Source organism: Dendropsophus ebraccatus, chromosome 8, assembly GCF_027789765.1.
Source record: "Dendropsophus ebraccatus isolate aDenEbr1 chromosome 8, aDenEbr1.pat, whole genome shotgun sequence".
NCBI lineage: Eukaryota > Metazoa > Chordata > Amphibia > Anura > Hylidae > Dendropsophus > Dendropsophus ebraccatus.
The window spans coordinates 38696425-38713039 of NC_091461.1; the positions used below are offsets into that span (position 1 = coordinate 38696425).

The 16615-nt window shown below is 42.9% G+C and overlaps 1 protein-coding gene across 3 annotated transcripts in view; it reads right to left on the bottom strand.

The window, feature by feature from the left end:
* Nucleotides 1-4915: 4915 nt before the first annotated feature.
* The window catches only part of LZTS2 (leucine zipper tumor suppressor 2), a 109975-nt gene continuing 98275 nt past the window's right edge, over nucleotides 4916-16615 (bottom strand). For all 3 annotated transcript variants that reach the window (XM_069980191.1, XM_069980190.1, XM_069980192.1), the window contains 4 exons: nucleotides 15123-15644; nucleotides 11090-11683; nucleotides 8285-8554; nucleotides 4916-6988 (listed from right to left, as the gene is read on the bottom strand). In XM_069980191.1, the coding sequence (XP_069836292.1) occupies nucleotides 6284-6988; nucleotides 8285-8554; nucleotides 11090-11683; nucleotides 15123-15605 (2052 nt within the window). In that variant the 5' untranslated portion in view covers nucleotides 15606-15644 and the 3' untranslated portion in view covers nucleotides 4916-6283. The remainder of the gene's footprint in view (nucleotides 6989-8284; nucleotides 8555-11089; nucleotides 11684-15122; nucleotides 15645-16615) is intronic.

Here is a 16615-nt window from a genome sequence, read left to right on the forward strand (position 1 = left end):
AAACAAGGACATAAAACCCAGAAAGCTGAGCTACAAACTCGTGTGACAATTTCTGCAGTAAGGAACAAATCTTTTTAGATTTCCCAGGTCAAGTCTAGAAGCATCAGTCATAAGAAGACTCTACACAGCCGAGACATCCATCCAATTCTAAAATGCTGACATCACTATAAAACATTCACCAACGATCATTTACACGTGACCTCACAGCCATTACCTCATCGTGTTCATTTTATACTGGCAAGCGCGTACAACTTCAGATCAATGATTCCATAACCCGAAAGAGCTTACTCCAGTAACCATAGAATCCCCGGGGGATAATCACGCTACTGATGTAAGACAGGCACTAGTAATGAATCACAGACGTGTTACGCTATTGAAGGCTGAATACATCCACAGAAAAACACTGATCAGCATTACATGTCACCACAAGAAAATGACATATAAACTAACAAGGGCTGAAGGGTAACAATAAAGCTGTCCGTCTTCTGCTTGTAAATGCAAATGCAATATAGTTTCTTTTTCTTTCTTCTTCATATTAGATGTGTCAGCAGAGTAGAGGGATGCCAAATGGAACCATAATGTCAGAATGGGCATCTAATTTCTTGACATTGGTATCCTTGGCCAACAACAAGGTTGGACTGATTTTCCTAGGAATTTTACAGTAGGCCCAGGCTGACACAACAATAGGCCAAGCAGAAGACACACCATTTGGCGTGGACTTTGGATCCCATAAATTACCACTAGGGTCTATTCAGTCTATTAACGATGGCAACAATTATATCTTATTGAAGATTTATCTTATGTTTGAATGGCAACGATGTAATTAAAAACAGATGTGTATATATTTTATACTGATGGAAGATGGGCCCTCATTTTATCAGCACATGAACATCAAGGCTTGTACCAGTAAATATAGTCAGGCCAGTCTCCCTTCCCTTTCCACAGGATCCCCTTCAAGAAACATTAAGGAATGGTGAAGTTTGGTTTGCTATGGACATATAGGACTTAAAGGCAATCTGTCAGCTGCCATTCATGTTCCAAACTGCTGACAATGTTAGTTAAAGTGACACTGTCACCCCCATTATTCATTTTTCAATCTTTAAAGATGTGTGTAACCCGCAAATAGCTCTGCATACCTTTTTGTATTTTTTTTTTTCATGAGGCGGGTTGCTGAGAAATTATAACTTTGCTGAGGGTCTTCTAGCGCCACTGGGCGGGGCTTAGTCCCTGAAGCGCCACATAGCCCCGCCCAGTACATCGCCGTTGACCCCGCCTCCTTTGGCACGTCATATCTCCCGGCCGACGCTCACAGTCTTGAGTACTCCAGGACGTCGGTGACGTGCGCGGCCACATCCCCCTGCGTCCGTCAAGTGATGCGCACGGGTCACCCACATCCTGCGGATTATACCAGCCGCACAGTCCCTCGCCGTTCCGAACGCTCCTGAGCCCTCGCTGTGGCTGTGAATCTCCTCACAGCCAGCAGCGAGGCGCGGAGATGCGGAGGTTCTTTTCGGCGCATGCGCAGTGCAAGGTGGACGCCGCAGTGCGTCTGCAAACTATCTCTGCACCTCGCTGCTGGCTGTGAGGAGATTCACAGCCGCAGCGAGGGCTCAGGAGCGCGTCCACATCCCCCTGCGTCCGTCAAGTGATGCGCAGGCGCAGAAGGTGACCACCGGGTCACCCACATCCTGCGGATTATACCAGCCGCACAGTCCCTCGCCGTTCCGAACGCTCCTGAGCCCTCGCTGCGGCTGTGAATCTCCTCACAGCCAGCAGCGAGATGCAGAGATAGTTTGCAGACGCACTGCGGCGTCCACCTTGCACTGCGCATGCGCCGAAAAGAACCTCCGCATCTCCGCGCCTCGCTGCTGGCTGTGAGGAGATTCACAGCCACAGCGAGGGCTCAGGAGCGTTCGGAACGGCGAGGGACTGTGCGGCTGGTATAATCCGCAGGATGTGGGTGACCTGTGCGCATCACTTGACGGACGCAGGGGGATGTGGACGCGCACGTCACCGACGTCCTGGAGTACTCAAGACTGTGAGCGTCGGCCGGGAGATATGACGTGCCAAAGGGGGCGGGGTCAACGGCTAAGCCCCGCCCAGTGGCGCTAGAAGACACTCAGCAAAGTTATAATTTCTCAGCAACCCGCCTCATGAAAAAAAAAAATACGAAAAGGTATGCAGAGAGCTATTTGCGGGTTACACACATCTTTAAAGATTGAAAAATGAATAATGGAGGTGACAGTGTCACTTTAAGTCAAGAAGACACATGGTGTGATTTATGAAGTCCGGCGTACTTGTACCTTTCCCCAGCTGATCTAGCACCCAGCGTACCAAATCTACACCTGATTCCATGATTTATGCCTCCTCCCCGCCTTGCCACACCCCCGAGCAACCCCATCAGGTGAGCAGGCATACGCCAGGGAGAAGGGACGAATCTGCGCCTTCTCCCTGGCATATGCCTAGGGCGGACCTTTCATAAATGTCCCCCATTGTACTTTTCATATATCTGTCTGTGTTTCTAGGATGTAGAGAAATGCTTTAAAGCGAATTTACCAGTTCCAGTAGCGAATTTTCAATTTTTTTTTACTGCCTGTATGGCGCCAGCACAGAGATCCACTTTTTAAAACGCCTCCAAGTTCCCCTGATCGGCACAGTTTTCTTCATGTGGACCAGCCTATGCAATGGAGGAGGGCCTGGCGAACCCAGTGTAATGATATCCCCTCCCCTCAGTGATGCGCCACCATGAGAATCAAGCCTGTCTGCATATAGTTACATTGGGAGCCCTGGGCCCACCTCCGGTGCATAGAGCGGGCCGTGAACATGAAGAGAATGGCGCGATCACAGGTTTTGGGCGGCATTTTGAAAAATGGGCTGCGCCACTGGGATCTCTGCACTGGCCCAGTAATAGAAAAAAATCACTACTGGAACTAGTACATTTGCTTTCATTCTCTGGTGCAAAGTGTCAAGAAGACTTTTCCAAGCTCCTGATATGCAGCAAGCTGGAATGTCTCCCCCCGTCAGGTACAGGGAGTAAGGAGGTGTTACAGCGTGCTGCACTTCAGGAGCTTGGGAAAGCCTCTCTGACTCTTCTTACTATGAAATAAAAGCATTTTGAAAGCATAGACATATATATAAGGTACCATGTGTCTCCTTGACCTAACAGCTAACTTACAGTGCTAAAGGTGAACAAATACATTCCAGAAAGGTGGGGTGAATCCGATTGCTAGGACTAGGGGGGGTATCATGGGGCCAAGCAATATTTTCCCGGTCCATCTCCTGTCATGGGCATAGAGCGGGAGTAAACATGAGTGTTATGCATGAATTTCTACCTTAAAATATAAGATTTTTGAATATACACAAGAATGACAGAAAACACAAGACACTGTAATACATTTCTGGATTTCACCAGGTTTTATTAATAGGCTCACAAACAAATAGCCCATAAAGTATGGGAATAAGTCTTTGCATTGGCTTTAATACACTTCGCTTTTTGAGATTTATCTTACTCTCTATCGTTTACCTCTTTATGTAATAACAATGGCATTTGGGCTACATTATTGTTAGTTTCCAATCATTTGCCCTAGGGTTTGATGACAGGTCTACACGTAGAAGAAAAATTGTCAGCTCACCCCAACACTTGTGTCCTATTCACACTTTAAAGTTTCCAGGAATGGAGCACGTAGAATATCTCGGGTCAATAATGCAAGATATAGGTGAGGATCCACAGCTCCAGTAAAAAATTTATGTCCATTTTCTGTAAATTTTTATATACTTTATCTAAATTTTTACGGGAGCTGTGGATCCTCACCTTTATCTTGATGACAGGTGTACATGTTTGTACTCTAAGAACATTGGCATCACATGACTTTTTCTATTATGAATTCAATAATTCTTTGAAGTAGATCAGTAACCCTAAAAACTCCTTTACACAGGCCGATTATTGGCTGATTGAGCCATAGGCACATTTGAGCCAGCGATCAGCCAACATATGAGAAAATGCTCATTTATCACCTGATCAGATCTTTGTGTAAGCAATAAAATCATCATTATTTAAGTGCCGATCAATAAGATAACGCTTGTTATTGTACAGCCGTCAGGTCGCCAGCAAGCTCAACAATCTGATATTTACTGGAACAGCTCAAATGTCAGACATCGGGTGCAGCATGGATCAGCATATTAGGTTTCAACATGCCTGATGCTTTAACAACATTATCTGAGGTGTCTGGCAGCAGCCTTTCCCCTTCTCTATAAGGCAGTAAATACCTATGCTTACACTGCATGCATGTTTATGGGGGAGTCAGGGGGACCCAGCTGTCAGCTATAATAAATGCAGCATTAAAGGGAACCCATGTTGAAAATGGCATCATGTTATAGGGCAGGAGGGGCTGAGTAATTGATATATAGATTTGTTGGAAAAGTTCCAGGATAGCAGCTTGTTGTTTATTCATGTACTGTAGATCTCTGCTCATTTTGGGCTAAGTGGGTGTTTCTAACTAGTGACTGACAGCTATCTGTGTATGTGTGCATATACATATATACACACACAGACACACACACACACACACACACACACTCACTCATCTCCTCCTGCTCTATAAAATGATGGCAGCAAATTGGACAGCATTTTTGATTCAAATGTTTCCCTTAAAGTAAATGTACCACTAGGTACATTGCTTTGCGTTTTTACCTTAGCCCATCAGCGCCGGCATGGGGATCCCGGTTATATGGTCTTTTTTTTTTTAACTGCCTTCCAGTTCCCACACACGGCACTAGTCTATTACCAAGGACCGGATCGGCATGAAGCACTGGAGCTGGGCCTGCCAGCCCCCAGTGTGACGATCTCCCCTCCTTTTTGACGCGGCTCCATTAATTCGTCATACTAGGGGCCCGGTCGGCCTGCCCCCAGTGCTTCATGCCGGTGCATTGTAATGCACTGTACCCGGGAAACTAGTGTAGGTTCAATAAAAGGACCGCGGCACAGGCATCCCCATGTCGGCGCCAATCGGCTAAAGTAAAAAACACAAAGCGATGTACCTAGTGGTACATTCACTCTAAATTTTCCCCATAGTCATTTCTTAATGTAAGCAGCAATGTTACAATCCTTCCTAATACTTGTGTCCTCCCTTCCATATATTCAACCTGATGACTGGCAACATCTTTTTGTTTCTCTTGCAAATAGTGTAGTGTATGGCAGAAAAATTTTCCCATGACTACTTTTTTTTTTTAGACATATAGTCACATGTACTCAAATGGTGGTCACCAATTTGGAGCCAAGTAGTGCACTAAGCAACCTGAACCTGTACTGTGGTGGGCAATAAAATGGAAAGGTACGGTAATTTACAGTAAAATGCCATTGTAATATAAGAAGGTAAACTAAGGTAGGAGTCACAAAAAGTAGTATCCGATCCTCTAACTCTCTCAGCCGGCAGAGGGGCTGCCACTTATGGCTTGGTTGTGTTGTAGCGGGCTATAGACCCTCTGAGAACCAGGAGAAGGAACAGTCTTTCTATTGCAAATGGTATTAAGTGTTATGATTGTGCTCTAGCAATTTGCCTACCTGAGATCGAAAGCGACTACACTTGTCAAACAGGAAGAGATAGAGAAGAAGGTGCTAGTAGTAGTTTACAAAACCAGTTATTTCGCTTTGGGAAACAAAATCTCTTATCTTACATTATGTACAAGAGGTGACCTAAACCTGCCACAGCGTTAATGGAGAAAGCAATCCTAAGCCAATGGCAGCTATTATATTGGAGAGAAAACATTCAAAAATATAGCTACAGTATTAACAGCGACAAATGTTAGAGAGAGAGAGAGAGAGAGAGAGCGCAAGAAAATAGGGATGCAAGGCTATTAAATAAAACTATAGCCATCCAATAGAAGCATCCTTACGTGAGGTCACTTCCCAGAATATGTATCTGCCGCCAATGAGGCGACTACAACAAAATGGCTTGCCTGAGAACGGAACGTAAAGACGACACAAAAGTATTGTATCTATAACATTCCCGCCCAATGATATTGCTTTGGTCCATTAGGCAAGGTGAGCATTGCCAATGAGTGTGGATATGGCTCCTTTATTACACATCAGGAAATATAAACTCGTATTGGACATATTAGACATCTATTCACATGTAAGTTCCTGTCAATCAGATGTGCGAGTTCCTCGGTCAATATAAAAGCAAGATATGGTTTATACAAGCATTTGTGGGCAAGTTGCTTTTTTGGCAACACCAACCGCTGGAATGTCCCGATAAAAAAAGGCAGAAGTGGTACTTTATTGGCTTTAGATTTCCGTGGCTGTGATTTCCTCGAACTGAATCTCAGCACCGTGCAAGTCAAACTCATCCAGTTCCCTGGCCTCCAGCTCCAGAGTGAGCTGTTTAATGTCTCTCTCCAGCTCCCGATTCTGTTGGTACATCTGGATGTAGTTGTGTTGTAACTGCTTTTGATATCGGATCACCTTTTCCTTCTCTTCATGCCATATGCGTCGTTCTTCCTCAAACTGTTCTAGCTGGTCCTGGTTTCTCCTGCGCTCGCCCACCAGAGCCTCCCGTAACCTCTCCATGTACTGCTTTAAACTCTGCATGTTGTCAGCATTTTGACGCTGTGCTTTGGCCTCGTCGCTTTCATAAAGTAAGAATGGATCTTCCTTCTCATAGCAGTGGCACAGTCCATGGCGAAGGTTGGCTACAGCTGATTCTCTGAGATTGGCCACCTCCTGGTCCAGCTTACTGGCCTTCTCCCGTAGAAGTTCGGCTTCATTCTTCTTGCGTTGCAGTTCATTCTCGCACACCTCCAGCTCCAGCGTCTTTGTATGAGCGGTGTCCTGAAGCTCCTGAACCTGCTCCTCACTAATCTGAAGATCAGAACGAGTGTCTCTCAGCTGGGAACGAAGCAGTAATATTTCACTGGATTTCTGGGCTAGCTCAGCTTGGGCGTCTTTCAGCTGTTGTTTGAGTAGAGAAATTTCACCAGATTTCTGACAAACCTAGGGGAAAAAAAACATGTAAGATATGGATTATGAGCTTCCATTCCATCAGTAGTTCTGGTTTTGTGCAATATACAGATTTTAAGTAACACACTGTTCTTGCAAAATTTTCTAACAAAATTTCATACAGGTTTAACATTATTCTAGCATACTTAAGATTACTTATATCATTGCCAAATCATTTAAAGGAATATATCTCCCATTAAACGCTTATGCTAACTGTCTAGACCACAAGAGATCTGCAGAATGAGGGTGCTGTGTCTCCCATTTCAGCATCGTAAGAGGGGAGAATTGTGATTTCATCAGGAGTCTATGGAGAATGACAATCCCCCCACACTGATAATAACTGGTCACTGACCTATTATTTAAATAGCTTGCCCCTAGTTTAGCCATAACGCGGCATTCCGGTGACGCACTACTCCATGATCATCGGAGCAAAACCTGATAAAAACCGCCACTATAAAAGCTGAAGCAACCATAATAGTTGGGAAAAACTTAAAAGGGGATGCTTTTCTGTGGCCTTTCCTTCTGCTCCTTCTGCAGCCTGTCTGCCCTGTTATCTTAATTTCTTCGCTTCCTGTTTGGTATCACTCCTTTAACGGCCTTTCTATTTTTGCTTTACACTCTAGCTGGGAATTCATCTAACCATATTCCCTTATTGCTATGTGGGAGGTTTCTGCGGATGTAGTCAAGACAGTGTAATGGAAGAGAGCCAAAAATGGCTAAGCTAGAGTGTACAGCCATAACATGAAATCCATTACAGGATGTACAGTAGACATAGGGCACTGAGGACAACAGAGCAGACAGTTTGCATCAGAAGCATGAAGAACCCCAAAAAGTTTTATTTACCACACATTTATTACACAGTTGAAAATAGGTTTATTTGTCAGAAAATCCCTTTAATCCTCTGCATAAGCAATAATTAGAGATGAGCGAACCTCAAGCATGCTCGAGCCCATCCGAACCCGAACTTTTGGCACTTGATTAGCGGTGGCTGCTGAAGTTGGATAAAGCCCTAAGGCTATGTGGAAAACATGGATATAGTCATTGGCTGTATCCATGTTTTCCAGACAACCTTAGAGCTTTATCCAAGTTCTGCAGCCCCAGCTAATCAAATGCCGAACGTTCTGGTTCGGATCAACTCGAACCCGGTACGTTCATCTCTAGCAATAATATTATGTTCCAACAACAGAACACAACAGAAAAGTTATTAAAAACCAATAGGCCCAATGCTACATCTTGACAAAGAATGATAAAATATCAGTGCATAATATACTCCTTGAGTAGGGATCATACCTCCCATTTTGTCTCCTCTAACCGTGGCCCAAGCTCCGTCTGTTCTCTCTCGAATGAGGCACACCTCTTCTCCAGTAGTTCTCTTTCCTGGAGGAGCTGGGAGAAATCCTCCTGATGCTTCTTCTTCTCCTGTTGTAGCTGGAATATCTGCAGCTGCAGGACCTGCTGCATCCGCTGAGCCTTCTGGGAGGCCTGCTTCATTTTGATGGCAAAGCTTTGACGCAGCTCCTCCATTTCCTGCTCACATCGCTTCTGTTTTTCTTCATAAACCTTTAAAGAGAACAATGAAAAACATTTGTGCCTAATCCATTAACTGTTAATTAAACCAGTTATCTAATGGGTAAAAGCAGGTTCTTCAAGACAGACAAAAATATGTATAGTAACAAGTGTCATATATAAAGCAATGTAAGCATCTAAAAACCCCATAAGCAGCTTCTTTACTTATTTAAACATAAAAAGTTTTTTTAAGCAGACAGATGACTATCACTAACATGATGAAATATGCATGAAAAGGTGCTGTAAGCATTAAGACTATGTTTAGACGCTGTATGAGACGCTGTTTCAGAAAAGTTCATCCCGGACGGTACTGCAGTACCGACCGGATGATCTTTAGCGCCGCTGAGTTCTGATGCGGGCGCATCCGTATCCGAACTCCCCACTACACACAATGGAGCGTGCGGCTGGAGCCGCTTGCTCCACGGTGTGCACTCACAGGGGGTTTTGCGGCCGCTATAGAATGAATAGCAGCCGCAGAAAACTGACATGTCAGTTTCTCGCGGTGCTGCTAGTGATCCCGGCCGGAGTGTATACTATGTGTATGTGTGACAGCAATGTAACGTATATTTTCGTATAATTCATGGCTTTTGTTGCAATCGTCAACAATGGTCGTGCTTTTACAAAAATATACGTTGTGTGAACATGGACAAATAATTTAACTTAAAAGTAAATGACAGGATAAGTGCTTGCCTTTAGAAATGTTTCATGCAATGAATAAACTAGATGTACATTTATATAGGTTTGTTTGTAGACTTAAAGGGGTTGGCCACTTTATAGTAAAATAGTTCAGTGTACAGTATTAGTAACTGTACTCACTGTATATACTGACAGTAGCTCCCTGTGTACCTCATAGAGCTAAAATCAGACTCCTCTCCTCCAGGCTGGGCTGCCCTGCTCTGTGGCGAGTCTGTCCATAAAATGGCTGACATGGAGGAGCATGTGACCATGCTCCGTCCACAGTGTCCACCACTGAGCCTGTATATCCCTATGGTGGACACTGGGGGCGGGCATGGTAACATGCTTCTCAAAGTCGGCCATCTTATATTATTTTTTTTCGAGATAAGTAGTCATGCTTATATAATTTTTTTCCCTTTTAAAAATAAAAACTCTCCCATGGCACAATCCATTATGTTAAAAAGAGCACAGCAGCACATTTGACCATACTTGTAAAAGTGCACAGGCTTAACAAATACCTCAACTAAATAAGGGCCCCCATTACAGGGAATGACTGCTTGTCTGCAGCTGATCACTGATCAGGAAGATGTCAACCTCTTCAGCCAACAAACGCCTATTTGTCAGCTAACCACATCACCCTGTAATGTTTAAATCTTATTGTTCATTAGCCGCAAATCTCCCTATGTAATAGGGTTTTTAATAAAAAAAACATGGCAGCAAAGGCTTAAAGGAACCATCCAGTGTAGCCCCTCTAGCAGGGTAGTTAAACATTGTAATAAGCTCAGTAAATGTGCGCTGATCTAGAAGATCAACATTTGTTCACAGAAAACGCAATGTGCATTTGCAGCCACCTCTACTCTGCCCGGAAACTCAGAACCTAGTTATCGATATAACAGGGGATCCCACAATTTGGACCCCTGTGACCATACACATATCCGCTATCCTGCGAATAGGGGATGTGTTATTGGCTAAACTACAACTTTAAGTTAGAACCTTTTAAAGTAAATTTTTTCATGGGCTCAGACTGGCATAACAAAAAAGTTATACTCAACTGTCCTGATCCCACGCCATTTTGCTCCCACTGTTGCCATAGGTCAGCGGAGCAGAACTTCCTACTTTCATCATGATAATCACGAACGCCAACTCAGTCAGTCCGTGGCTGAGGTGGGTCATGGCTACAGCCAGTGATTGGCTTAGCAGGTGCTTTCTATATGTCGTGACAAAAGCAGGAAGCGCTACGAAGGAAGAACCAGGCACTGTCAAGATAGATGTGGCAAGGGATTAAGACAGGTAAGAATCTTTATACCAGCCTGAGCCCATAGACACAATATTTTTGGGGTCCTTTAACTGGTAAAACTGAAAACTTTAAAAAGTTTTAAGATAACCTTTAAACCAGTTTTATGATTATTATTAAGAGTATCAGATTTTTTAAGGAGTGTTATTGTTAAAAGGGTTTGTAAAACCTGTGGTTATATTTTGGCTTCTTACTCAATGAGCAAATATATCATCTGACATCAGTGGAGTGAATGAGCTGGAACCAACACCAACTTAACAAAAGAGGACCTGCCGCTTTTGGCTCGGCTTCACAATGTCTGCTATTGACACCTTCTAAGCGAAGTGCCATGACTGGAAACCTCTGCAGTTATAGGGCACTCCACAGTTTGAAAAGTTGGGCAAAGTCCACCCTCACAAACTCCACCAATGCAATATGTCTCCATAATAACTTTAGGATGGAAATCCCATTTACTTGATTTAATGTTCCTGTATTTTTAGTGCCAAGAACAAGGGCAGATTTTTGGCAATAAATATAGAGCTCTGGCATGGAGTGCAGACTTCAACATTCTTATTCCCAACCTGACAAATAGCGGCTTCATTTTCATCCAGATTTTCTTTCAGATGTTGTAGTTCCATCTCCCGGTCTTTCAACTTCTCCTCCAGCTCTCTAATAAGAATCTCTTCATTGATGATGGGTGACCTATCACATGAGCCACTGTCAGATGAATGGTTCCCTCTTCCACTTAAAGACCCGGTGCTTTTACTTGAAGATGAGCGTCCGCTGTCAGAATTTGAAGGCCGTGTCCGTGCTCGTGACACTCGCTCGGAGAAACCATTTATGTTACTGTGATTATCTAGGTTAATGTGACCCATAGACATGCTGACTGGCTCTATCTGGTGACTGCAGCCTGTGCTATAGGTGGGAAGACTGGATAGAGAGTTACGGCCAGAGTCTGACATGGTTCCAGAGATGGAACTATTTCGGCAGCTCATTGAGTTGTGCTTGTCATTTGTCCCTATTGAGTTTCCATTGAAGAGAAGGTTTAAGCTGCCCTGGCTATCAGATAAGCTGGGGCCTCCATTTCTTTGGACAAGATATTGTAAAGAAGAGTTCCGCTTTTTCGGCACCACTGGTTTAAATGCTGTTGGTTTTATCAAGGTCTTCTCTATGTTCTGTAAGAAAAAGCCCAATACAATATATTTAATAAATCTACAGTAAAATATACCAAACAGCAAACCCCAAGACGTTGGGAGTCCAATACTATGAGGTTTTACAAGCAATGCAGTGAACATATCCAGCTCTAGTGATCAACCATAATACTGCTATATATGCATAGGCTAAATTACCCCCTGATGTTAGAAAGAAGAGATTTCTGTCCCGAAAGACATTAAAGGGGAAGAAGGAGAACTTGTTAGATGATCGAAAGTACTGGCAAACATCAGTTTCAGTAAGGTTTAAGATCTTTCCTTTAAGACCTCTAAGTTATGCCAATTGGAATGCTAAAACGATAAAAGCACAATATAATCCCTATCATACTGGGGAAGGGGGGAGGGGGAGTATAATCAAATGTCAATCGATTTGGCTGATCTGAAATACACGTGTCAATGTCATAGTAAACTGCATACGGTTACAAATTGGATTCTGGAAAATGGTGCCAGAGTAAAACAGAAATATCAAACTTGTCTAGACCTGACTAAATCAATATACCAATGCTGACGGCATTACTCTATTGAATTTTTAAGCTGCTGCTGGCAAAGATATCTATACCAGTCGAAATTCAGTGTAGTTTTAATGATTGAAGGGGGATTCCCATCCAGAAAGTTATCTCCTATGTGCACCCCACCACCACCACCCTCTCAAGAATAGGGCCCCCCAGTGTCCCATTAGATTGGAACTGTGGGTCACGCATGTGTCCCAGTGCTTCTTTCACTTTATAAGACAGCTGCTGAAAACAGCAAAACACTGTACTTGACTCTTTCCATGGCCTCATAGAGAATGAATGGTGTAACAGTGTGCATGTGCAACCCCTCCCCCTTGATCAGTTAGTTATCCCTATACTGCCAATTACTTTCTCAGGTGGGAAAACTTCTAAGTCTCTTCATTAGGTGTACCTGTCACTTCAACAAACATTTGACATATTGTAGAGACAAGTTTTGATCAAGGGTCTGGGTGGTCGTTAAAATAAGGACAGAAGTTCATTGCTAAAGACGTCTTCTCCCACTTTGTGTACCCAACAGAAGACAGTCCCATTGGCTTTTTAAAGAAGCCAGCCTTGGTCGCACACACAAAGCTGGGACAGAACGCTCTTAGCGCACACTTTTCTCACCTACATCTAGCATTCAGTGGGGCCTTAACACTAAGACCCTTACTGTTTCTTCAATATGTGAACATTTTTTATAGTGACAGTGCCCATTTAAGTCTTATGAAGAATGAAAATGCAGCGTGGCATTGTGAGAAGGAAACACTTGCGTTCTTCACCAGTACCTAAGCTTCTTAATAAACAATGTCTTGATCTTTTGCTATATTTGAATTTATCAACAAGTTACAGTATGAATTCTTCTTCAATCAACTCACACACACACCGGCTCATGGTGGGGTCATGGTTGGTACAGTTGTATAGAGGGGTATGGCAAATTTACTAGAACACTCCTATTTTTCTATAGTCTGAACTTTTTCTCATATACCCACCATCACTAGTAACAACCCCCTTTTTGCAAAGCCTTGTATCCTATATTTCGGTTGATAAACTTTGGTATGGCCTAAAACAGAGTTTAATACAAGTTTAAGGACGCTCTGTGGTAATTTAAAGGCTTTTATTTTTGTGTTATTCTATAATAAAGACCCTCGGCTCTCCAACTGTTGCAAAACTACAATTCCCATCATGCCTGGAGAGCTAAAGCTAAATTGTAGTTTGGCAACAGCTGGAGGGCCGAAGCTTCCCCGCCCCTGCTCTAATGTAAAGGGCAGGGTCAGTTTTAGTCTATTTTTGTCTGAAGCTTTCTGCAGCATAGGATTGCACTTCATCTACTCCTAAATAAGATTAAAGTCCATTTTGTTTCATTACAGAATCATTACGTTAGGGTAAAAGTAAGGAGTGTAATCCCATACTGGGTAATATGAGGTTACTGGGGACAATCTACAAATACACAATGATGTCTTGGTTTCGATAAACATTACATCACTAGGAAGATAATATCACTTATCACATAATATCCCAAGGAGATTATACCTACACCATATATTTTCAGTTCTAGGATGTCTTAAAGGGATACTATACTAAACCTACAAAATACTGAATGTAAATTGACTTGACAAACTAAAATTAATTTACGTAACTTTTTTCCTTTTACAATGTTATATAACGATTAAGAATAATAATTTCCCCAGGAATACCCCCTTTAACCCTTTCCCGGCTTTCCTAGAATTTGGATATCATATTAAAGGGCTGGGACTACCCCTTAACCTACCATAAAGAAGTATTTATCCTCATCAGCTAGTGAAGCCCATGCTAAGCAATCATTTAGCAGATATAATTTTATGCCATTTTGGATAGTAAAAAAAAAAATAGAGTGTGTTCAGTGTGAGCTTCCTTCTATATACTTTGGGAGAGGTTAGTAATTATGAAATAAAAATAGATCATCCGTTACTTTAAGTATTCTGTTTACCCCCAGATCCACTTTTACAGTACAGTTTATAGACAAGACATGTATTTGGGAAGGCTTCCTCTAAAAGGCATAACACAAGGATTACAGCCTTTAAGGACACGACAACTTCCTAAAAGTTTTAACGTGTATATTTACAGACCAACTGGTAGGGATGGGAAAAAAAGCCCATAAAGAAAAACAAGAGACTCTCACAGAAGTCCTATGTTGCCCAGTGGGTTTCCCTGTTCTGTAGGTTGGATGTTTCTCCAGTTTTACAGATCTCCTGCATCTGTATCGTTCCCGAATGTGTGTGTGTTTGCTCCCTTTTCTGTCTTGTTACAGGAGATTGTTTCCAAGTCTCCTGCAGTAAGACAGAGATTGCTAAAGAGTAGAAGAGTGAAGCACTCAGCAGAGCACTTCACCTGCCTCAATATAACAGTCAGTCAGTGACTGAACACCGACACCTTGACCAATCCAGGTCTCTAGAATATGCCAAACGTTTTTTTAAATTAAGGGAATACAGGTTTTTTAGGCCTATCATGTAGAATTGGCACAACCACAGAGGTTCCTTGTGAAGCTTTGTAAAGCTTTACAGCTTTGTATCCCTCCCCCCCTACTGCAGGCAGGCACATATATTTACCACTGATGATCTGTGTCCTGAGGCGTGGTTTTATTTTGGTCGTACCGCGCCATTTTAATCCCACTGGCGACCATGTGACCTCTTTGCTGGCTGACCTGCAGATTAGGAGGCCGGAAGTCAGGGTCTACAATGGATCTCTATGAGAGCCCTCATAGCCCTCAAAAACGCTGTAGAAAGAAGAAGGTCAGAAGAATCGTGATGTCACCGACAGCTGTGCCGCAGGACACTTATCATCAGTGGTAAAAATATACGTGCCAGCCTGCAACGGGGGAAAAAAGTAATTTTTTTTTTTAAAGTTGAATGCTGCTTCGTTAAATAAAACGTTACCTTTTCTAGCTTGCCAGAAACTGGAATAAGTTTTGGTGGAGGTCCTCTTATGTTCCCATTTGGGGCCCTGTCTTCCCGCACATCATCCAGATCGCTGCAAGGGCTGTTGGGAGCTCTGGCTTCATGCCACTCCTCTTTAAAGTCATCATTGACATAAGTATAATTCCCATTACTCCCAGAGGTAGCAGCACAAGGTTTCTTGGTAGGGAGTCCATTAAAAAGTGGGTCCTGGGAGTTATAATTACTTTTTAGGAGTCCCTCCTGCTGTTTAAAAAAGTTTGGCATGCTGGCAGGTTTGCGGCACTTGTTGCTGAATTCGGATGCCTTGCATTGCTTGTCATGATAGGGTCTTCCAGAGATTAGACTGCTCACACTTCCCATAGTGTTCTCAGAGTCTGGTGACCTTGAGCTTGGCTGGTCTTGGGGAATGCTGACCTCAGGGTCCTGGTCAATGGATAGGGGAAGAGTCTGCACTGCTGCCATTGTGTGCGTATTTGGAAGATGTAGGTCTACATATGCAACCTGAAACGAGACAAAAACAAAGAATATTTCATGGTTTTTTTCCTACTTCTGTACTCACTGTCTCAAAGGAGTCTCCAACAGATAACCACTAAGCTCCGTTTCACATGGCTGGACACCATCTCTCCCTACATTCCTTTGGCTCAGTGTTATTTTTCCACTTTCCAGGACCCAGATCAAAGCCCTGAAATGATGTTTGCTCTTATTACATTTAAAGTAGCGAAGGAAGTTAGCATGGTTATATCTGAGAACAGTCGGGTCTCAATTAGTTCTAAGGTTTTGTTTTGGTGGGAACGCAACTGTGTTTTATCAAAAAGGAAACAAAGAGAGAGACCATTATCTCGGAGACATATTTTCTGGGCTATGTTACCGCAGGAAATGTAAAAAATCCAAATTAGCAAGTGTCAAATGTGTGCAACAAAAATGGAAGTAAGATAAAGGGATTTACTGGGTCCTAGCGTAAGGAGATAGTAAATCAATTGTATTCCCTAGCCTTGTATACAGGATGTGTTTTATTACTATTTTGATCCCCAAACGACATAATGGCCATTGGGCGTAATAGGTGCACCACTGCATTCCCTGCACTAAACATACTTTTTTAATGATATTAGGAGATGGAATACTATTCAACATAGCCTTGAATCTTATACTGAGACAGTCTTTTGCATTCCTATTCAACAGTAGCATCTGGGGCAGACCAGAAGAGTGATGAGATTTCCTGTTGCCACAGCCATTGGGATTTGCTAGCATTAACTGTACTGCTATTCCCTTAGGTCCTTATGATTTGACTCTACAAAGATTAAACTTGACAACTGTACAAGAAGTCTAAGTAAAGTCCCTCTGCTCTGACAGTCCTGTTCTAGCCAGTCTAATATGACCACAGTCTACGACTTAAGAGAATTCCCAATGAATTCAGTGGAAATGGGTAAGAATGCTTGGTGAGACTAAAGGTCTTCATACACTTTATACTCTTG